At 34.7% G+C, this 25,045-nt stretch overlaps 1 protein-coding gene and 1 pseudogene across 1 annotated transcript; both read right to left on the bottom strand.

The window, feature by feature from the left end:
* Positions 1-3,481: 3,481 nt before the first annotated feature.
* Positions 3,482-13,183, bottom strand: Gmnc (geminin coiled-coil domain containing). Its single transcript, XM_077795542.1, has 5 exons — positions 13,178-13,183; positions 8,546-8,720; positions 6,791-6,879; positions 5,564-5,680; positions 3,482-4,102 (listed from the first exon to the last, which is right to left on the bottom strand). Exons 1-5 carry the CDS (start codon positions 13,181-13,183, stop codon positions 3,482-3,484), a joined length of 1,008 nt encoding a protein of 335 aa, XP_077651668.1.
* Positions 13,184-20,077: 6,894 nt separating this feature from the next.
* On the bottom strand, positions 20,078-20,552 carry LOC113176919 (ubiquinol-cytochrome c reductase complex assembly factor 6 pseudogene; annotated as a pseudogene).
* Between the last annotated feature and the right edge of the window lie 4,493 nt (positions 20,553-25,045).

Below are 25,045 nucleotides of genomic sequence, written 5' to 3'. Positions count from 1 at the left end.
AATTGAATTCATGTAACAAAAAGGTACATAAAAATATGAAAAGATTGTTAAGAAATATAATCATACCATAAACTTCTAGCATGAAAACCAAATATATGTGGTTTTATTTTAAAAAATTAAAATTAGGCATTTACTATTTAACCATATGTGAATCTTTTGGTAAACTGAAACCAATATCTAATTGTATACCTGAACTTAACAGGCAAAAAGTTATACATTTAAAAAGTTATCAGTGGATGGCCAAGTGCCAGGTGCATACTTGTAATTCCAGTGGCACCCAAGGCTGAGGCAATTTAAAGCCAGCATCAGCAAATTAGCCAGGCCTTAAGCAACTCAGCATGATCTTGTCTTTAAACAAAATATTTTAAAAAGGCTAAGGATGGGGCTTAGTGGACAAGCCTGCCTGGATTAAATCCCTAGTACAAAATAAAAGTAGTTATCAGTAAATGTACTAACTATATTTTCTGCTATACCTGTGTTACTTTGATTTATTGTTGAATCCATTTGTCATATTTAAAAACATATTCTGCTTTCTTCAATTACATCAAGTACATTAAAGTCTTTTTATTTATTCATATTTTTTTAATCTTTTCAAAATTATAGTTTAACATCACTGCAATTTTAAGTAACCCTACTTATTAAACATCACCTATAGAACTCAGACTTTCCAATTGTCCATATTTTCCAGATACTAGTAAGACACAGGATTGTTTTCAGAGTATCAGAGGATGTTGGAAGTGAAATCAAATTTTAAAAAATTGAATTCTAATTTATCTGTGAGATTAAGTAAAAGAGTGCTGTACTCCTAAGGCATTTGACTCTTCAGGCCACCTAACATGGGAAAAATCATTAATGTATCCAAGAGGAGAGAAGGAACCATTAAATTCGGAGGATATTAATCTGGCCATATCATATATCATACAAAAGAGAGTCAAATATACAGGATTGTGGTCACAAAAAATCCAGGAGAAAAAAGTCCATTATTAAAAATGTTATGTACAATATAAAATTATTCATCATAATCACAAAGGTATTTAGTTTCATTTCCCACTTTATCTTAATAAAATATTAACTGGTTTACTGGAAATGCATGATAAAACTATAAAAGTTAGAACATATACTTGAGTGAAATGAATTTCCAATTTCTCAAACATTAACAAAAAAATTTTGTATACATTATTCAAATGAATATCAAATGTTTATAAATATAATTGCAAGCATATGTGGTAATTTTCTTCCATACTATCATTCATGATATGAGTTAGAAGAAGATATCATAATTTGCCACATAAATGTCCTATAGTTTCTTTACCCAGGCTGAAACCAAGTTTCATTTAAAAGCTTTCAAAAGCTTTGATATTTTTGGTGACTTTTTTATGCACCAAATGCACTGTGAGAAGCCTGGGTGTTTCCTCATGGTAATTAACATATAACATGGCACATGGATATTGCAAAATAAATATGTATTAACTGGTAAATTTAGTTTTACAGCTTGATTATAAGAGTTTGAAAAGTTCCATTGCTTACTTAATTCCTTGTATAGTAAAGTATAATCAATTCTAATTAAATTTGTTATTCTAGAGATAAATTTTACCCACAAGAGGCATAGATACCAGAATGTAAAAGGTACTTTTTGTGTTGGAGGGGGAGTAGAACATATTCTATCTCTTCCTTAGTTTTAAAATACTCCCGAGAATAATATTAATTGCTAATTTGTATTCCCCTTCATGAATTATAAAGAAAACTAATGGGTAACAAAGCTTTATAAAATAGATATTTGCTCACACAACATAAATAAAGCAATGATCAAACACAAAAGAAATGTCTTGGTTACAAAGAATTCCAAATAGCACACACAAAAAAGTTGATTGTGCAAAGTGAAGTATTGAGAGGAGAATAGAAAGAGAAAGATGGCTTTCAACCTGGTGAATTTAATCATGTTGTCCAAAAAAGCATAGGTGCCCAACATTGATGCATAATTTATTCTGGGAACAATAGGGAGCTTGAAGGATGGAAAGGAAGGAAACAGTCAAGAACACCAAAAATATTCTTTAAAAATTTAGGGAAGAAGAGATCTTTGATATCATGCTTGCATTCGATCTATTCACATTTACTTACAAATTAAAATGAATCTTTTTTTAGATAGAGGTTACTCTCACACAGACTGAATCAACCTACAAAGTGGGCTCATGCTGGAAAAAAAGAATCCTGTAATCAGAGAAATGATTTCTAATGCTCATTACAAATGACTCATATTTATTTTTCTATTTTTTCCATTGCAGATAAAGTTCACCCTACCTAGTATATGCAGTACCTATCTAAGGGAAAAATGGCCTTGAATGACCAAATAGAAATAAAGCTGATGGGATCCAGCCTTCATTCATAGAACGTTAGAAGTTATTTAATCAAGTTCTGTATTCCACAGCTGAGAAAATTGAATTTTCATAAGAGGGAAATAGCTTTGTCAGGGATGACAGCAGATGAATGGCTCTTGGTCTCATGAGTGTGGGCACAGGGCCCAAACTGCTCACATTTTATCACCATCCCAAATTACAATGCCTGTTACAAAGTGAGCATGAGGTATTCTATAGATATTTTAGGTGAATTGAATGAATACATGACTGACAGAAGGAATGAATGTGACATTGTCAGAGCTGGGCTAGTGATGAGTTTGCCAGCATCTGTGCAGTTTAAGATGATGATTTGTTGTGTAACAGTTCCTCAAAAATATCATTTTTGAGCCATGTCGGTTAAAGAAACAATGGCCAGGTGCCAATGGAAGCAGGTATTGGGACATTTTGAAGTAACTTTAATTCTTTTTAACTTTTGTCATTTTTCAGTGGTATTGCTTATCAGTGGAGTCACAGCTGTCTTAGAGATGTTTTGCCAAAGCCACCCTGCAACACTTGACTCTTTGCTCTGCCCTGGACATACTTTTACTCATATCCACAATACATCTTCAGCAGTGGTGATGGGCAGACACTTGCTTTTACCCTATCTGTAGCAATTTAAACAACCAGGAGGAAGTACTTGAAGCAAAAATAGGGCTCATTCTAAAGGCAGTTTTCAGAAATAAAGAAATGTACAAGAGGGAGAGAAATAAAGACCATACATATTTAAACTACTTGACAAGAGAACAAAAGGTGTTAAACAGGTCATGATAAGCAAAGTATATCTAGGTCTTGAAGAAATCTACAAAAGATTGGAAAACACCTTTTCAAGTACAGGGCAAAGAGAAGAAGTTGATAGCAGACCTTGATGTGCAAACTAGTCAAGTTCAGGTGGAGGAAGAGCATATGCCTCTCATATGGATTCTTGGAAGCTATTCCCTACAAATTTAAGTGGTAGTTGAGAGTAACATTTAAAGTGGCTAAAGATTGTCTGGACAATAGCTTCTGTGCTCCACATAGTCAGGTTCAAGTGCAAGAGAGGTCATTGTAAACAGAGTTCCTGGCAGTGCTCTGTTATACAAGAGGGGTCACTAAGACTGTTTAGGGACCCAGGTAAACTTCCAGCCTCCTTCTTCATCTCTACACACAAAGGCTTGTCCCTGGTGGAAAGAATGAGTTTTGACATTACAGTGAGGACTCAGGGATGTGGAAAATGCCATCTCTGTCTTGTTGGGTGACACATCAGCTGGATGATAAGGAAGTGTTTGCACCTCTGTTGGGGGATTTGAAAGTTGAGAAAAGTAGTGGAAGTCTTCCTCATGGCTGGCAGTGCTGTGCAAGGGGGTTGTTCTTTCACCTCCATAGTTGATTGGCACATCCTCTCTGGGGACATTTTCATAATCAATGGCATCACTCAGAAAATGGGAGTATGTGCTAGTCACTCTTCTGGGATGAGAGGAGAGGGCACTGTAGTTAGCTGATGAGGTGTCATCAATGGTGTTGAGGTCTTTCAATCCAAGTGTTTGAAGCACCCAGGGATCAACATGGGGCCCAGGTGGTTTTTCACAGTTAGCAAACTCACTAAAGAGGTTTCTCTTGACATTTTTGGGATGGGGGATCTCAGCAGGAGAGTATCCCTGCTCTTTGGGTTTCCTCTTCCCCTTTCTGAATTTTCCACACACTTTGGAGAACTCATCTGATGACAACAATTTCTGAAGAAGTGACATTTGAAAATTATACTTCCTTTAAGTATCTACTAGTTACCCTCATTCTTTAGAAAAAATAGGTTAAATTTCTAATATTTTTTCACATACAAGTAAAATGGATTAGATTAGTGTCTGTTACTAAAGTAAAATCCATGATAACATCTTATTTCTTAGGAACCTGAATTCATTTCTTACTCTCAGTTTGAAACTTGAAAAAAGCAGATAATGTCTTGAAGATTTCAAATCAGGGAAGTAATAATTTTTACAATGATGACAATAAAAGCAATTGTTTATTGAACTATTACTGATAAAGTAAACAAATTATCATTTGTTATAATTTATGAATAATTGATCACATGCACTATTTCTTTGGATATAGATACTCTTAAAAATCTCTATTAATGAGGAAACTAAGGCACAGACATATTTGTGACTTGCTAAGTATCCCTTAGCCTAGAATTAAACCTAAGTTATCTGAATATAGACAAAACTCTTGTTTAAACACTATACAACATTCTTTATGTTATTTCATTAACTTTCAAAGCAATCCCTTGACAAAAGTTATTTTAAATCTTGGAGAACTGAGGTCAAGAAAGGTAAAGCTAATTAATGTCACTTAATAATTTAATAATGTCTTTTTCAAGGAATGTTGGCTGGAGTTAGAAGCCCAGGCTAGTCCTTTTTAAAAAAAAGCTTACTATACAGTAGTCAAATCTAATATCTTTTCTTCTCTGAACTATTAGATTCAGTAAAGGCATCAGACACATAATCAATTTAGATTACATAATATCAAATAATAGTTTGTCTAAGAGTAAAGTAGAAATTGGTCATAGAAACAATAATGATAACATAATGGCAAACACATACTAAAAAAAACCATAAAACTAAAGAAAAAAAGAACACAAAGAAACTATAGGCAAGCTATCTTTGAGTTAGAAATAGCTCATTTAAAAGTATAAGAAAATGTGAATAAAAGATAATGTAATTGTATATACTGAATTGGTGCTCAAGATACTAGGCTCCAGTAATAATCATAGCATCTTAGATTGAGAGAGATTTTTCACAGATTTTTAGTTTTTGTAGCTAAAGGTAACCAAATCCCTAATTGAGAATGATTTTCCTAAAGTCAGAAGATAATTGAAACAACTGAGTTTTTAAATCTCTGACTTCCACCTAACTCTCCTTTTGATCAACCTGTTTCCTCAGCAATCCCCTAGCTTTTGATATATAAGAAACTCCTTTTGTAATAATGTCTGGAAAGAATCTGCAATCTAGATACTTCTAAGAAACAATACATAAAAGTTCTAGTGAAAGTCATGTACTTTCTTAAGAAATAGTATCCATTCTGTTCACATATCCCACGACATGTTGTTGAGTACACTTCTTGCTTTTAATTAAGAAATTTTACATAAATGGTTTCCTTTCTTAAATCACTGCCATGACCTTATAAAAAAGATTATTACACACCTTGGCCTTTTCTTCAAGACATTTAACCAAAGTAGAATTCAGGTATTGTCTGAGGTGATTATTCTCTTCATGTAGCCTAGCAAGTTCTTCTTCCTTCTGAACCAGAGTATCTTGGAGCTGCAAAAAGCAGACAATGGTGAAGGTTGCTCCACTGTATTGACTTTGTAACTTTATAATAATGCCACTGTGCCTCAGCCTTCTTAAACTTGATTATTCTTCTGTTTGTTTTATGAACACAATTTCAGGGAGTTCTCATCCTCCAAGACTGAAATCAACAACCCCCTACCACCTGATTGTTCAGTTTTGTGCTCTGAATTTTTCATTCATTACAAAGTATTTGAGGGTATTATATGACTTTTAAAATTTTAACCACAAGGGAGTCAGGTAGGTGTAAAGGAAAATGAGCAGCATTCAACTGTTTAAATATAGAAAAAGGTGTTTAGAAACGTTTACCTGGACTCCTTCCTTGCACATCAAAAAAAAAAAAAAAAGAAAGAAAGAAAGAAAGAAAGAAAGAAAGAAAGAAAGAAAGAAAAAGATAGTTGACTTGTGCCACACTCTGATTGATCTGTCTGTATGTTCAGTAGATCATATTACTTTGGGGGAACAAATAAGAATAAAATATGGAAAATGAAACAATATCTGGAAAAAAACCTTTTTCATCATCATTAATTCTCCAGGCAATTATCCATGTTTATCATTTTAAAATACTGACATGATTCCATTTGGTCTTTCCATTAGCCCTCTGAGATATGCCGCATAAATATTCCAATTTCATGGATGAGGAAAAGGTGGACGTGATAGGTCACACAGCTAAAATGTGATATAGTGAGAGCCTGACTTCATGTCTTCCTAAAGTGTCATTTGTGTATATGAGTGTGTGTGTTTATTGGTGTGTGTGTGTGTGTGTGTGTGTGTGTGTGTGTGTGTGTGTGAGAGAGAGAGAGAGAGAGAGAGAGAGAGAGAGAGAGAGAGGGGGAGAGGAAAATAAAGAAGGAGGGAGGGAAGAGATTGTTCATCTAACACCTCTCTCTCTCTCTCTCTCTCTCTCTCTCTCTCTCTCTCTCTTTCTCTCTCTCTCTCTCCATATGCTCATTTTAGTTCTAAAGTGAGTTAATGTGAATTTTAAAAGAAAAAAGGAGCAGCGTGAACTTAAGGGAGGATGCAAGTGGAGAATGGACTGCAGGGTACATGGCCAGTCTCAATGTTCTGACTATCCACACATACCTGTTTATTTCTGTAGAGCTGTGAGGAAAGCTGAGCTTCTTCCCAGGAACATGAGTTCAGAATAGGAAAACTTGAATTAGAAGATGACTCTATGAGAAAATACAAAATGGGTAGCATAGAAACACACTTTTGACTTATATGCAATGAACTCACCAAACCATTCCCAAAGTGCAATAGGTTCAATTACCTTTCTAAAAATAGCTATTGCTTCTTACAATAGAACAAAATATTTAAAGCTTTCAGAAGAAGGAAGCAAGCTGTGACAGACAAATATTTATACAATCTATGCCAAAGTGGTTAAAGAGGTGGGATTTTTTTTTTCTTTTTGGAACTAAGTGGTCACATTCTTCCCTTTATATGTATATTCTTGTTGGTTAAATTAATAAAGACTCTCTCAGCTGCATCATTAATTCATTCAAATGTTTATTAACCTTTCCCTCCCACTAGCCATAATATTGCAATCCCACTATCTTTTTATAATTTTTATTTTATTTTCTAAGCTTCAACACTTAATAATATAGTGTTTGGCTTGATAATCTAATAACATTTTTATGCTATTATTTCCCTTTCTGTCTGCCTACCTGTTAAATCTAATGGATAGAATTCAGAATTTGATGTAGTAGCAATTTCTACTTTTAAATAATTTGCACCTTGTTTCTCTGAAGACCATGATAAAAATTGAAAAATTCTACCTTCTCTGTTTCAATCTGTATTTTTTTATGCTTTTACAAAGAATTTTTTTTTCATATTCGACAGCAAGCTATGCCTGTTAATCAAAAGCATTTGGGCATGCTTAATTGGTTTTTTACTTTATTCCCCCTCATTAATACCATTCTTTTTCCCTGTTCTACTTAAACTGCTGTTACTGAAGTATTTTTTATTAAAATAGAGTAATGAGTAAGAAAACAGGAATCCAATTTTATAAACAGTTTGGGTTCAGATTTTGGGCATTTTATCTTTGCTGTTGCTTATAGTGAAAAAATAAAACTGAACAACTTTATCCATGATATGTAAGTGTGCTTCAACATTTTTAGGTTTTCATTTTTTGTGTGCCTTTCCTTAACCCCTGTGTCCACCAAAGGAGCATATGGCAAATAATAGTATAGGTATTTAATTCTAAGACATCTGAAACTTTTTAGAGAAACTTAACTATTTATACAGAAATTCACTTAATTTTATAAAAATGTTCACTAACCTTCAAGTCAAGATTAATACATCCATAATTTTCCATCAATATTATACTTCCCTCCCACTTTGAAATTCTGTGTATGTGTGTGTGTGTGTGTGTGTAAGAGAATAATTGTTTCTACTTATAAGGCATTGTCTATAGAATCTCCTCTATGAAATAAAAGATGAAGTTATTCATTCTTGTTTGTTTATCATACTTTGGAAACTTTCCTGAATTTCAAAAAAAAAAAAAGTTGTAACTAGTATCTTGACTCCAAAAACATTCTACTAGGATGTTGTTTATAAAATATGACCCAGAAAGTTTCTTTCAGTGAGTTGGGAATCTCCAAGTACAATAAAGTAGAGGGAGAAACATGTGTTGTCCAGCAAGAAAGAGGAAGAATCCCATTTTCACTATTTGGCAAGTACAAATAGAAGAAGTTAAGGTTGTAAAATTCAAGACTCTTTGGACTAACTTAAATTGTTTATAACATCTCTTTTTCCAGAGTCCCGGACCATGATCCTTTGCAGTCACATTGCTTGAAAAGGGCTCCAGGTCTACCACTAAAGCAGAAGAGCTGAACTTACCCTTTGCCTGTGGTGCTTGTTGGGGCTCACTGTTGTCCAGGAGACCAGCAGCCCAGAAAGAGACCCAAGTCTCCGTGGAAACGTCAACACTAGTTTCTGACGGTGTAGTGGAATACGGGCAATTACAACTCTGGTCTCCTGCAAAATACTGGTCTTGGCAAGGCAGAATGGTGTTCTGTGAAATTCAGTATAAGGAGTTGGGGTGGAGGGGGGTGTCCCAGGAGATTGGGCGATGGAGATGTGGAGGGAGAGAAGGGTGGGAGAAACACACAGAAATTACATGCAGTTAATCAAGAAACAGTGAAGGTGTTAAATTTAGATCCAGATTAAATTTTGGGTGATTTAATTATAATAACTTAAAAGGCATCAGCTCTTATGACTTTCCTAACATTTCCACAGGTCTCTTGAACAAAGAATAGACTACTATTGGATGAATCATATTTATATTTTCTGTTGTAATGCCTAGCTCACCTAATAAGCCAGTCAGAACTATCTTAATTATATTTCTATTTCTAATCACCTTGGAAGACAAAGAACCCATTATAAAGGATGAAAAAGCAGAATATGGCATCTTATAGACTAACTTCTGAATCAATAATTGTCTTATACTTCCCTTCCTCTTCTCCTCCAAACTAACATTCTGTTGGATCTTATGGGAATCTGAATAGAGATACACACAAACACATGCATAATGTATATGCAAATATATATATATATATATATATATATACATATATAATATATATATGTTATATGCATATATATACATACACATACATATAGTTATGTACATACATACTTGTATAATATACATACATATAGATATATACATATATAGACATAAGTGCATATGTATACCTATGTTCTCTCTCTCTCTGTTCTATAGATAATTAAATAAACCTTGTTCCTTGTAGGTGATTAAACAAACTTTGCCCCAGCTCCAGTCAGAGGAGCATAACATCACTCCAAGTAAACATCTAAAAGCTGAAAGAAATAAGCAAAGACTGCAAGCTCTAGATCTCTCCATCACTAGGGCTCAATGTCCTTGCAAAGTTATCCTGCCACCACTAACTGCCTGGCGTGTGTTCTCACTGTGTTCTGATCCAGGGAGTACCTTCCTGCTTGCCACTTCTTAAACCTCAAACATACACTCTTTCCAAATCTCCAAACAAGGACAAGTATGCAGCCTTCCTGGGTTAATTTGTACAACAGTCCATTCCTAATTATTTGTCAATGTTTAATCAGGTAAAAACCATTTATTCAAGCAGAGCCTAGGTTTAGATAAACTCTTTTTGACTACTACGAATCTTTTGTTGGCTTGAGTACTTTCTTGGTCATAACATAAACAGAAAGGGGGTAAATGAGTCAATTAAGTCACACTTTGTTAATGTTCCCAGTGAGTTAAGTCTTGGAAAAGAAAAAGAAAAGAAAAAAAAAAAAAAACCAGTTCAGAAGCAAGTGCAGCTTGGGGAGTGCAGACCAAAGAAGTTAAGCCAAAAGTTTATCAAGAGCTATTTTTCTTGTTTTCATTTTAAAAGCATGTTTGCAGACTCCTTCCTTGAGGTTATTATTGGAATCGGAGCTAAACTATTAGGCAATTGACACCTGAGAAGAAAACAAACCCCAAATACTCTTACAGTAGTTCAACTCCAAGTGTTTGCAAATATGTGCATAATCTGGAAGAAGAGGAGGAATGAAAAGTAAGTGCAGGTGAATAGGTGAAATTTGGGGGAAATATGAAGGATAAAAATAACAGGGAGAAAGGCAGTGGGAAAGGAAGGGAGAAAGAGAAGACAGATGATAATAAAAAGGAGACAGGAGAGGACCTATTTTAATTGGTAGATAGCAAAGAAAGCTTGCTCTAAAAATGGAATAATTTCTCAGTGCAAAGTTTATTAGCTTTCAGAGCCCCAGGTTTTGCCAGAGGACTAGCAAACGCCGGTTCCTCACTTACCATCTTGCAGTGGAAGAAAGCGCTGAAGAAACTGAGCTCACACTTAACTTTTTATTAAAGCCAGTGGGAGCTTTAAATGGAATGAAGGGAGGAACTATGAGAGGCGAGTTCTAATCTGCGGGAGCCGGTGACGCTCGGGGTTCCTGGCGAGCGCTGCCCTCTGATTTGGTGGGAGGCTGTCAAACAGGTGACGTGAGCTTGCAGACACCAGCTGAAGCCAGAGTCACTCTCACTCTGGCGACCACGACAGCAAGATCTGGGACCTGCGGGTGGGCTCCCGGCCTGCTCTTGGCTACCGGGTATGCTGCGCCGCTTCAAAACCCGCGCGCCTATGCGCGCTGGCTGCGCACCTGGCGCGGGACGTCAGAGGCTGGTGGTGGCAGCGCAGCCCTGAGGGACCCTAAGGCCAGCGCTTCCTCCTGCGCCACACGCGCAGCCAGGCAGGGCGGGGCGGAAAGTCTGCCTGGGCAATGGTGAGGGATGGCAGGTCTCAAACCTGTATTTCAGGGATGGGGTGGCACTTGTGGAAGCCAGTCCTACAGCCCCAGAGCTAGTATTATACCTATCTATCTTTTGACCACATGATAACAATGTAATGCCAACTTGTATTATGTTGTAAATTTATTTTAATTAATTTATTTTCCCTATTTGATGGACCTTATTTTGCCCAATTCTGGAAGTGGAGGTGACATATTTCAATTCTAGAATATAAATTCCCCAAGAATAGCGATTTCTGCTCACTGCTGTCTCCAAAATGCCTGGCACAATTTCTGACACATAATAAATGCTCAGTAAAGATTTGTTTAAAAGAATGAATTAAGCTACACATTTCTGAAATCTAAAGCATCTTTCTCTGTGTAGGCCTAGCCTCACAACTATATTTATATAAAATAAATTCATTAAGAAAAAATAGTGTAAGCATTTAATTTCCTGTCTTTTCTCTTACATTTGATTCTCACAATTCCTAAAATACCATGCCTACCATAGAAAGAAGAGTAACAACATCTTGAAACTATTTATCTACAACTAATAGTAGCTTCTCATTTCAATTTACCTTCTAATTAGATATAAAATACTTGATGATAGCCATAGGAGAAAGGATACTTATTGTCCTTGTTACATCCACTAAGGAAGGAAGCACTAAGGTTAAGAAAACTCACCAATGTTAACACAATTGGGAAGTGGCAGGCTTTGGATTTAAACCTCTGACTAACTACTATGCCTATGGCTTTTGACTTTAACTTCTCTCTATTGCGTGTTATTGCTGTTGATCAGTGGGCATGGTTATGGACTGGGTTGTGTTCCCCATAAGTCATATGTTGAAGCCCTATACCCAATGTTACTGTATTTCAAGACAGGTGTAGGAACTGAAAATAATGTCTGATTCTGGCTTGCACAGCCCCTTCTCTACTCTGGCTTTGACCTTTCTTCATTCTTCTTTGTACTCTACTCATGACCCTTAGCACTCAGCAAAATGACTAGGACAGAATGGATGTTAATTAAGTACTGTATATCCAAAATTAAGAAAGGAAAGGAGGGGGAATCTGCTTCTCTTGGAGCAGTCCTTTTCTCCTGCTTCAATGACATTTATTTGAAAAACACTTTCAGATTAATAGTAATAGGTTTGGGGATCCCTGCCTGGATTGTGGATGAACTGGATCAGTCAACACTGACTCATTTCAGTATGTGACATGAAGGACTGGTCCATCTCTGCTCTAACTGTAACAAGAAAAAAAGATGTAATGGCTGTAAGGCCCTGAGATGATGGGTAAGGAGAACATATCAAAATGTATTTAATTTGTAAGAATCAGTGATCTTTTTCAAGGCAAAGAACTGTTCATGCTTTTAGTCCTGCCAGCAACACAATCTGTTTGGCAAAACCCTCATTCATTTTGTGATGAGCAGCAGGGACAGAAAAAGGAGGATGGAGTTGTGTTTTTGGAAACTTTCACAAATGACACAAGAGCCTCTGCAAGATAGATTTTCTTTTGGCTCCCAAAATGATACAAAGTAGGTAATTGACTAAACATGGTATGCAAAAAAGGACTATAAGCTTTGCATCAAAATATACCCAGATTTCAGCTTCAGTATTGAGTCACTTCAGTATTTCAGCTTCAGATTGAGTCACTTGGGGTTATCTTAAGCCTCTTATTTGGGAAATTAGCATAGTAATACATGCATTAGAAGTTACTTGAAAAACCAGCCATTTTTATTAATGCTTAATTATTTCCTAATTTGTTGACTAAATAATGGATAGTATCTCTTTTTACTATTAGGGGTGAGGGACTCTGCCTTTGAACACACATATGCTCCTGTGTCTTGTTTATTAAAGTAACTGAAAAAGAATGCTACATTTATAAAACAGTGTTTTTGTTTTCTGAGGGTAAGACATAATTTTAAGAAGTTTTTGATTGGTTTTAAGCACAACAATATTTGGCAAATCATTAATACTTTATCTTGGTAGGTTGGGAGTATACATGATGGTGGAGAACCCCTAAACAGCAAAGAGCTATTGACAATTAAACATAAATAAGATCATAAATCTATTCTCAAATCAAAAACTAAGGGAAAAAAACTAATTATTAAGATTTGATTTATGCATGACATCTTACTTAACATCCACTACTAAGGTATAAACTTAATTGTTACTATTATGATGATGACTAGTATTTTGAAACCTGCATCCCGTAAACCATAATGGGAAACCCTATGGCACTTATTTATCCACATTTATGAAAGAAGGAGGTTCACATTTCTTAGTGATGTCAATGTAACCCACATAGATGGTTTTTCTTCTGCTAATAATAAGATTAGTTAAAACTGCCTTTTGTGTTGTGCCTAAAGCAATGGCATTAAAGGGAATGTGGCTCCAAACAGCCCAGTTGTTGAATCAGGGTACCACCTCCTGTCTGGGCAAAGATATAACAAAATAAGAGGTAATTTGACCTCTTATTTTGCACAAAAAAACAAGTCTGCAGACAGAGAAGGTTAGAGCGTGAGCAGAGTTTGGTCAGGAGATAAATAGGTTGGCATATGGAATATTCTTTTGTTTAACTCCATGATTATCCCATTAGTGGATTCGATAGTAAATGTAATAAACAATTTCTAATTTTTTTTCTATAAATACAGCTTTTCCCATTGATTCAATGGTTGAATCTCCAGGTAATGATAAAGATAATATTTCTTATTTCACCTGTTTGTAAAGAAAATTATTATATTTAGATAAAGTATATTTAGAGAAGATGTTTTACATTGGAAAATTTAACATTTGAATTTTTAGAATGTCTGAAGAATCTGACATATTTCATTTGTTGAAGCATAGTTTGAATTTCACCCCTCCAGAATAATATGCAGAAATCAATAATTTTAATATAGATAGAGACTTACTACTTGCCTTGTCTGCATAGTAGCCAGTATATATGCAGTAACCTATGCAGTGATAAAAACTGTTTCTACTTGAACAAAAGGCATGAAAAATAGAGTCAATTGTTAATCCTAGTAACAAAAATGTAAAAAATAATAAATCTGAAAAACTTCTAGCAGTTTACTAGATAGAAAAGAGAAAGGCCTTGGATGCATTCAGGAATAAAATATTCAGTTTGGAACTGAGTCAGATCAGCTCTGTATGGAAACATGTATGCACATGTGCACTCGTGTGTGTGTGTGTGTGTGTGTGTGTGTGAGAGAGAGAGAGAGAGAGAGAGAGAGAGAGAGAGAGAGAGAGAGAGAGAGAGAGAGATTTGTGATATTGTTTTATTGGAAGTTTCAGTCAGAATTTACTTTAATATCTTTATAACTACCTTCAGCTCTTTATTTATTTTATCAAGGCAAATCACATACTATAGTAATCCTCACAAGTTTAAAATATTTTCAGCCTAAGGGCATATCTTTCAAATGGTAACTATTCACTTCATCTTTGAGAGATAACTAGGAAATATATGCCAATCTGTATTCATTGCAAAGTGAGACAAACCTTTTCTGTACTTGCTAGTATTGCTTTCTGGCTTTTCTCATAATATAGCACTTCAAAATAACATTTGTGGCAAGTTAGAATAAATTGTTAAGGCTTCTCCTGGCTGTTGATAGTTATGGGAGTTCTCATTTCCCCCAGGCCTCACCAGGGCACCCTGAGAACAGAGGATATCATTATCTCACAGGCCTGTTACCTATTATGCATGGGTAAAACAGTTGGGAAAGTCTGCTCCATGTGACCTATCTGGCTCAAATGGAATGAAATAATATCAATACCACTATGAAAATATGTTCAAAACATTGAAATGAACCTTGTATTGTGACCAAGGTTATAGATGTGGAACTTCAAACAAAACAAGACAGATACATCTCAACCCCGACACTTTACTCAACCGTAGTAGAAAATGATTAAAACAGGTATTAGGATTGATATACATCAGAGTTATGCTAGTGCAGCTGTAACTTAAAATACAATAAATCTCTGCTTCATGAGCAGTATCTTCACAAACTGAGCTTCTGTGCCTTCATTGCTCAAGTGATTCCTCCCAAGGATTTCTGACGCAGAGGTTTTTGGATAACTTGCTGATCAGGCAGTAAAGGCCTGAATGGTGAATCAGCAGTGACTGTGATATCTAAGTGTGTCTAGAAGATGCTGAAAAAGGAAGTCAGGCTTCCTTTTTTGTCAAAAAGCTTAAGATTTCAATACTAAAATAGGACAACTGGGATCTGGTTCCTTCTAGCCTTGGAATTATTAGCGAACCTGAAATAAGTTGACTTCTTTCATGAAAATAAGACAAGTAAATGTATTTAAATACAAATGTTCAGCTATAGTAAAGGTATAATTCTGTATTTTTGTAATCTATAAAATCTGTGAAGTTAACAAATTTTTGACAAGTTCATCTTATTTACAATCAAATCAAAGAAACTTACTTGATACTGGTATTAATACAATTTGGATGTTTCTAGTCAACTTCTGTTTGCCATATTTCTTTTTTAGAAAATGAAAGCATAATGTCAATCTATAGCCGGTGGAATCATTTATATATTCTAAAGCAATCTGTGAAAAATATAGAGAATTTTTATTGTTATGAAACTAATACTGCTTACTAAAATTAGAATGGATTAAAGTATTATAAGATGAAGAAAGTACCCTATCAACAATAAAGTAAAATTCCAAATATCCTCTATGACATGAGATAAATGATGTTTTGGTGACAGTAGTACATATAATTTTTATTTTTTCTTTATCTAACCAGAAGCCTCCCAGCTGCCACTTCTAGGTAGTATCAGCATTGCATGACTGAATCATAGCTGATGATTTTACACAAACCAATACATTTTAATAGCTTCCTTTGGGGGAAGGAAGCACTGAAAGACAAGCAAAGGAAAAAAAAAGTGGTTTTTGTTCATGAGTACAACTGAGAAGAACTCAAATTGCATAATGTGCATCTTTTAAAAACTTTTATTTGTAATTGATTTTATGAATTATTTGGCATTTATTAATATATCTTGATTGTATGTGCCTATTTATGTTTTTACATATATACAAATTCAGGCATCTGGAGCAGTCAGTGATACCCAAGGCTTTAAAACACTTACACCTGGAAATGTTCAGATGTTGACAAATAAAGAGTTATTCTTCAATCTTATATTTTTTATAAAGCAACAATAATTCACATAAATGCAAATTTCTTTGATTGGTGAAGGAAAGGAGCATTTGGTCCCACACTAATGTCAGTGTCTACATGACGGGCTGTCTGCTTCTCCTGTGGAAAGTTTCAAGTAGCTCTGTGCCAGTTGGAGTTGTGTTGTACTCCCAGCATCACTCACAATAAATTAAATTCTATATTAATAAGAAATGCATATTAGGAAGCCTATTTAAAAGTATACATGCAAGTAAAGCTTCACCATAAAGTTTTGTGTTTTAATGCTAAAGGTAACATATTTATATACAAAACAATCAAATACTTTGTCATAAAAAAGTAAAAGTAATCAGGAGAAAAACTATAATATATTTGACATTCAGTTTTACGCAAACATACATATATATACATATATATATATATATATATGTATATATATGCTCCATCCCCAGCCCTTTTTATATTTTATAAAAGGGTCTTGCTAAGTTGCTGAAGCTGGCTTTGAACTTATGAACATCTTACCTCAGCCTCCTGAGCCACTGGGATTACAGATATTTTAAGAACTTTAAAACATCCATCCTTTTAAGCCAGCAAGCACAAAAGAAATTAATTCATGAAGCAAACAAATTTAAGCACGATTTACAACTGAGTTCATCACATCAATATAAGGGACATTTGTAAACATAAGAAAATGTTCAAGAATATTTTTATTTTGCTGCATATGGATTTCCAGCACTACTGTTGAAGAGGTTATCTTTTCTCCACTGTTTGTTTTTGGTGCCTTTGTCTAGTATAAGATAACTATATTTATCTGGGTTTGTCTCTGTGTTTTCTATTCTGTACCATTGGTCTACCTGTCTATTTTTGGTGCCAATACCATGCTGTTTTCATTACTATAGCTTTGTATTACAGTTTAGGTCTGATATGGTGATGTCTCCTGCTTTACTCTTCTTACTAAGGATTGCTTTTGCTATTCTGGGTCTCTCATTTTTTTCAAATGAATTTCATGATTACCTTTTCTATTTCTATAACGAATGACATTGGAATTTTAATTGGAATCACATAGAATCTGTATAGTGCTTTTGGTAGTATGGCCAATAAGAAATTGTTTTGACAATAAGAGATTGCTTCAGTAAATTAGAGCATGTCTATAGTATGGATTGTGTATTCATTGAAAATATTTTTAAACTAAAAACCTAGAAAAATAGCATGATGTTAACTATATTGAAATGTATATGAGTGTATTAAAACAAATTTTAAAAACAGGCATAAACATAATGACATTAAAATAATGTTTCTTGTTTCATAAGAGAAGTGTGATTATGATTCTATTCTTCATAATCCTGTACATTCCTGAAACTTTATATGAATGATGTTTTGCTTTTAAGGTCTTAAAAATGGAAATTATATATATATAAAAACAGAGAATTGATTAGAAGTAATATATTTTTGTGGAGTAAAAACATAGTTAAAGCTGAGTGCCTTGAAGAGTAATGACAGATTATATTTTGTATGTTCCTACTGTTGTTAGATTTGCATGGTGAGGGGTGATTGTGGTAGAAGGTAAATGTTCCATTTCATTCTTACCCCAAAACTCAAAATTATGTTTTTAAAAATTATGCAAATCTGTATAAAAGTGGAAAAGTACTTTATATATAAGATTTTGTGGGGCTTTGACATCAAGGTGCAAAAAAAATACAAGAAGGCTTTGCTTAGATGTAGAAAATTAAATAGAGTGTGATTATAATCTTCAAATTAATACAAAATTGTTGAAGAGAGTAAATAGACCTAGTCCCATTAGTTAGCACTAACCAACTGTAAAATGTTAGTGTAAAATAAATAAGGGTATTTGTAATGCTCAGTAATGTGTAAATATAAAATGTGCTATCCCATAAGAAGTGAACTCTTAGTTACTAGACAAGCACAGAGTGGATGGATTACTGAGACTATCAAGATGTTTTATTGCTTGTTCATACAGTGCTACTACCAGGAAAACACAGTCCTTAAAATTATTTCCAATGCAAAGAACTCACAATTCAATGTAATTCTGAGATTAGAAGTCTTTGTAATTAACTTGAATGCATGTTTAAAGATATATATATATATATATATATATGAAATTATAATTGCTGAAATTTAGTAGAATAACAGTGATCAAGTAAACAGGATAAAGCAGCCGTGTATGAGGAGGCTAGTGGCAGGGCTAAGTGACTGTAAATCCTCATTCCTGTGGAGTCTTTTCTTCATTTTATGAGTCACTGGAACCATAGCACTTTTCATGAAAAGATGGGAGCAGCATAATAAAAGAGACGGTATATAGCGTCCACCCCAGATATTAAGGGCTCAAGCTTTAGAGGCAAACAATGAAGATTTGGGAGTGCAAGACCTTCATAGATTATGTCACACTGGGTGGTAACTCTTTAGGGTCCAAGAAGAAGTTTAAAGTCACCAAGTTCAGCCTTATTTCTATATATATTTCTATTTCTAAGGTGCTCTGTTTATGCCTGTGGGGACTGCAGAGTGTGAGCACAGCCATATTTCCAGAAAATAAAAAAAATAACATAGTGAATAGTGGATGTCAATACCCTCAGTCATATGTTAAATGTCATAAATATATAAAATCGAAATATACGAGGAGAAGATGGGCTAAAAGGAGAGCAATCAGAAGAGAAGGAAAATGTGAAGGCTACTTCAATGAAGTCTTTCTTTTATTGAGACTAAGGAACCACAAATGCAATAGTTTACTTTTACTCTGTGTGAAACGTCTCTGCCTTTATCCTTTCCTCCCATTTATCTAGCTTTTTAGCTTTTTCTTTCTTTTTTTTTTTTTAGAATTTTAACTTTTATTTTATTTTTTTTTTTTAATTATCAGCAGACACAACATCCTTGTATGTGGAGCTGAGGATCAAACCCAGGCCGCACACATGCCAGGCGAGCGCGCCTGAGCCACATCCCCAGCCCCTAGATTGAAATATTTGTATTAATCTATTAGGGCTGACATATCTAGCAAGGTACCTCTAAGTACCTTAAAACAACAGAAACTATTTTCTCAGTTCTGGAGGCCAGAAATTTCAAATTCAGGTGTCATTTGCAGGGACATGCTCTGTATAATCATCCCTCTTCCTGTGGTGGTGGCCTTCAATCCTGGTGGTCCTTGGCTTGCTGCACATCACGCACTCTGTCTCTCTTGTTGTGCAGTGTCCTCCCTGTGTTTGTCTTTACATGGCATTTTCCTCTTAGGAAGGCACCAGTAGTATCAGATTAGGCTCTCACCTTAATTTGGTTGTATTAGTTTTAAACAAGGCCACATTGACAGGTACTAGGACTAAGACTGCAACAATTATTCTGGGAATAATTCAACCCGTAATAATGCTCATTTAAGTTTTCCAGTTATTTTTAAATTTTAATTTGGTTTCTCAATTGGGGATTAAGAACCTTATGAAAGACCATCACAAATATTACAAATTTTGTTACATATACAATTCCAAAATAATTTTAAGTGTTTTGACTTAAGCCATTTTGTCCCATCATTACAGATGTCAAATACCTGTAAGAACTGAAATACAGGATACAGTGTAATAATTATATAATAGTAATAAAACTATAAAGCAATAATACTGTAATAAAATAGTATTAACATTAATAAAAATAAGACTGTGATTCCTAACCAATTTTAGTGCATCTGTGTCAATTTTGAACTACTGACAAATTCGAAAAATGGTACTTTCCAATATTTAGAAACTGTTAATTAACTTAGACTCCATAAGCATTCATTCCCAATATGGCTTTTATTATATTTACTTTATATTTCCCATTTTACTACTGCAGTGAAGCTTATTCAGAAAAACAAACCAGAATTATAATGTCAGGACACGTTGCCATTATAATTAAGGCATAATTATATCCAAGGCTCAGTATCTTCTAAACCATGTTCAAGAAGCTGATGATGTATACTTTGGCAGTTTACAATAGAGTCTGGTCAAATATAAAAATGTCACCATATCAGTCAATATTTACTGAGTACCTCTTTCTGAAGTTGGCATTGGTAGGTACTTAAGGACAAGTAGTTTGACTCAATAAATTTAAAAAAATACATATTTAAGACAATATTCTCAGAGTACTTAGCACAGTTGTATTTTGAAATTTCTATTGCTGAGAAATTTGAGGTTCATGCTTAATGCGCTCTCTCTCTTTCAGTCCCAAAAGCTCGGTTTTGAGTTCTCCAGGCTTTGGTGGAATATCAGGTATGGTCAGGTCAGGCCGGTAGTACCTGTGCACCACTTCGGCCCCCGCGAACATGGCCAGGAGGCTAGCTGGGAACATTTTCAGGTAAGTGGTCATGGGCACGCCCACGGGCATGGTCCGAGGGCGCGAATTGCTTAGGCGCGGGGCAGTCCAGCCGAGTGAGGGCGGAAGTGCGTCCTGGAGCCGGAGCTGACCTCAGGCTCTTTAGCTTTTTCTTTGCAAGCATCAGCATGTAATATCCCTCTTGTCACGGTGGAAAGTGACTCTGATCTTTCGAAAATGAATGTATTCAACAAGAAAAGTCTCATATGATCCTCAAGACCCTCAAGAATCACTTGTTTGTTATGTAAAATTGGAAACCAAAGAACCAAAATTAGAAGGACACAGATTTATGGCCAATAATTAAAGGCATTTTTAATGTAATTGTTAAAAAAAAATGACTTTCCTTCAGGAGTAGTAGGATGTCCACCCCTGGAAGTGTTCCATCAAAAGTGATAAAGTGACTAATTTTTTAGAAAAACACATTCATTCCAAGACTCTCCTCTTCCATTTTATACTATGCTATATAAGTACTGGGGATAAAACACTGAACAAAACAAATGTGATTCCTGCCTTAATGGTGTTTATATATTTTGGAGGAAATATTGCACACTTAGTCATGTAAACGGAGACTTTGGTAAGTGAAATGGAAGGAGAATTTAGAACACTGTGGGCTTCTGCATGTATATTGCTACCCTCTTTGACTTGTGTTTAAACTGTTAAGGCTATATTGCTTGAGAAAATGACATTTTAGCCAAGACTTGAAGAAAAACAGTTCTACAGGTGAAGAGTAGAGGGAAGTATGCATCGGGAATGACAAAGAGCACATGCAAAGGCCCTGGTACACACGTGAGAAACAGATAACATGATGAGGCTGGAGAGACAGACTGAGTTGAGATCATTTAGGCATTATGTTAAGAGGAATTCAAAGACATGAAAGGGTCTTAATGAGGTAAGTGAAGTCATATTTATTTTCAAATCATCAATTACTTAGTGATATCATGACCTTCCAGATGCTTGAGTTTACAAAATTGAGTAAGATAATTTCTCCAATAAATTGTACCTTGGGCAATAATACAGGTCCCTTGACTTTGTGCAGAACTACACTATTTTCTTTTTCATTGATCCTGTATTATTTCCAAAGTTTTAGACTCTATGGATTCATTTGATTCCCCTTATCTCCTGAGCTCTCCCAAGACAGTTTTGTGGTTTTTTTTTTGTTTTTGTTTTTGTTTTTGTTTTTGTTTTTGTTTTTTTTGCCTCTGAGCTTATGTTTGAATTGTTATTTGTTACCCTATAGTCAATTTTACTGATCATTTCTTCTTTGATTTTAAATATTCTATGATTCTATGAAATCTATCCTTTGACATTTTCAATTCAGATCTTATATATTTTTTCCCTTCCTCCTTCTCCTCCTCCACATCCTCCTCCTCCTTCTTTTTTTCCCTACTTGTTTTCAGTACTTGCAAGTGAATCCAGGGTCTTCCTTATGCTAACTGTATGCTCTACCACTGAGCAACATCTGCAGCCCCACAATCTCATATTTTTCCTCTTTTAGAATTTCCATCTGGATTTCCTTGATATTTGCATTTTTTTAAATATTTATTTATTTATTTGTTATTGGTGGACACAACATCTTTGTTTGTATGTGGTGCTGGAGGATCGAACCTGGGCCGCACGCATGCCAGGCGAGCGCGCTACCGCTTGAGCCACATCCCCAGCCCCTGATATTTGCATTTTTCCACCAATATTTCTCATCTCTTTACTCATCACACCCACCTTTTAAGTCATTAAGCATCTGTACCTTGTCTGTGTAATAGTATTTTAAAATTCTCTCCAATTTTAACATTTCCAACACTTCTGTATTTGTTTTTTCCCACATTTTTTGTTGGTGCATTACAGTTGTATATAATGAATGGAGTTGTCGTTACATATTTATACATGAACACAGTATATAAGTTGTCCAATATCACTCCCCAGCACTTCCTCCCTCCCCCCCTCCTCCCGTACCTTAGTCATTTTCCTCCATTGATTTCCCTTTGACTTTTAGGAGGTCCACACCAAGGCTGTTAATTTTTTTAGCAAAAAGCTAGAACTATTAACTGGAACATTGAACTCCTGTCCAAACTTGTTATTAATCCATGTTATTCTTTAATGGATGATTAGAAATTTTAATAACTCTAGTACTAAACACTATTAGTCTCATTTTAAATAGGAAGTCAGTTTTTTCAAAACTGGCTACAGCAAGTAGAATAAAGCAAGTGGATCAGTGGAAGGAGTCTGTGGGGAACTGAAAGGTACTGAGGAATGATATGGATCAAATAAATATGTGTATTTATGAATGTAACATAATTAATCCCACAATCATAATTCATTATAATATGCCAGTAAGAAATTTTAAAAAGACATTCAAAATGGCTATAGCAGTATTTCGGTTCTCACATTTCCACAACCTTGCTATGCCCATTGACAGGTGGGGTCTATTTCCCTTCCTCTTGAATGGCACGAAGCTTTGTGACTAACCCAATCAAGAAGAATCTGGTAGACCCATGTGAATTTCTGCAGCTCATTCTTAAAGGTCACATGGCTTGTCTCTTTTTCTCTTTCTTTTACTCTTTTGAAATCTCAACCTCGGAGTCTAGCTACATCCTTAAGACAAAAGTAAGACCACAAGGAGAAGGTAACTGCGGATTGTTCCAGTTGACAGGCCCAGGTCTCATTTGCAACTAGTATTAAACTCCAACAGAGAAGCCTCACATGATTTCAGGTAAGCCCTCTATCCTGACACTGAGTAGAGGAGAGTGGGGCTTTCTTACCCAACCCTGACCTGCCCAAATTATAGCTCTGTATTTTATTTAATAAACACTGTCATTTCTTTAAGAGTTTCTTCACATTGTCCTAGTGACAATTCGGACAGGACAATTCTTTGTTGTAAAAGGTTAATCTTACATTGTAGGATGCTTAACAATACCCTAGATCTAGAGTGTGGGTACTTGATACTCCCCATCAACCACCACTCTAAACTGGATACATCTCAGAAAATCGGAGAGAAAATATATACTTTTTTCATCTCACTAAGAATTGAAACAGAGTTCCCTAAAGAAGTGTGCCATCCCTGATAGACCCACCCAATGGTCCTTTAATTAAGGCAACAAGACCCCTCTCCAGACCCTGTTCCATTCAAACCCTTTTATATTAGAATAGATGACAAATGATCAAAATATAGTTTTTATTGTCTCAGACCAAGTCTTTAATGAAAAAAAGTATTGGTATATAGGTGGAGAAGGAGGAAGAGGAAGCAGCAAATTTTAGCCCTTTACTAAAAAATCTGTTGCCATGTGGGCTATAGATGGCAGTCTTCTTAAGTCTTGATTTATTATGAAGCTCAGTTACCATATTGCTGTCATGCTCCATCTCAGTCCTCATTGTGTATTTTATTGACTTGACAAGTACTGTGTGGACAAGACAAGCAGAATGTCTGGGTTGTGGTACTAATTTGATATACTAACTTGTGTCAGGCACATAATTTGATAATCAAAAATTTTCCTCAAGAAGCAATTTAATTCATGTAAGAACCATTTCTTTAGGCCACTAGGTTTTGATGTCAGTTGTGATGCAGCACATGATAATTTGTTCCTCCCTTTCCTGTGGGACTTTTTTATAACATCATTTTACAAAGGAATAGAAAGGTACTCCATAATTGTCTATGTAGTTTTTAGATTGTTCAAATTTCAAAAGAAACATATTAAAAGTTCTCATTGTAAATATATTTTCATCAAGTTTCCAAGGTACTAATAAGAACACTGGAACAACTTCAAAGCATTCTATTTTTGTTGATTGCAACACCATACATTGTCTAAAATATTATATTGACTACATAATATTACATAATATAGTCAACAATTCATTTTCCTAATGAATGCTTAGATTATTTCCATTCTTTTAATTTCCATAAATATTATATAACAAAATATTTCTCCGTATATATCCATAATGGTTATTTATTTAGTATAAGATTTTCAGGAGAATACTGAGTTAATTAAAGGTTTTATAATATTAACAGATGTTGACAGACTTCATTTAAATTGGCTGCAATTTTAACCAGCACTATACAACTTCTTTCATTTATTTAGAACATTTTTATGGCCCTATAAGATTTTTCACATATTTTTATATAATGTATTATACAAATTATTATGTACATTGGTAAATTTATATATGCATATTTTTATTTATATAATCAATTTCACTCTGCTAGTTTCTAAGTATTTTCGCTTGTGTGTTTACACCCTATAAATGAGTCTAAAGATTTTTCATTGAAAGGTGACGGCAAGATAAAGAGAAAACTACCGATTTTTGAATGTGTGTCTTGTATCTAGATTCTTTTTTCCCATATTAACTTTGATAGATTTTTCTAGAATCTCCTCAGTTGTACAAAATTATATTAAGAGAAGAAAGAAATGAAATTCTGTCTTCCAATACCAACGCTAATTTGATCTTTACCCTACTGCTTTCAGGGTACCTCCAGCCAATATTGAAATCTAATCTTAAAAGCAGTCTTCTCTGTCCAATTTTTGACCTTAAAATGACATTGCTTTCAGCCTTTGCTATTTATCATTAATTATTTAAACATTTACTATTTATAGC

This window comes from Urocitellus parryii, chromosome 2, assembly GCF_045843805.1.
Source record: "Urocitellus parryii isolate mUroPar1 chromosome 2, mUroPar1.hap1, whole genome shotgun sequence".
NCBI classification, from domain to species: domain Eukaryota; kingdom Metazoa; phylum Chordata; class Mammalia; order Rodentia; family Sciuridae; genus Urocitellus; species Urocitellus parryii.
The sequence above is the reverse complement of the archived record's forward strand: the minus strand, read 5'-3'. Positions and strand labels throughout refer to the sequence as shown.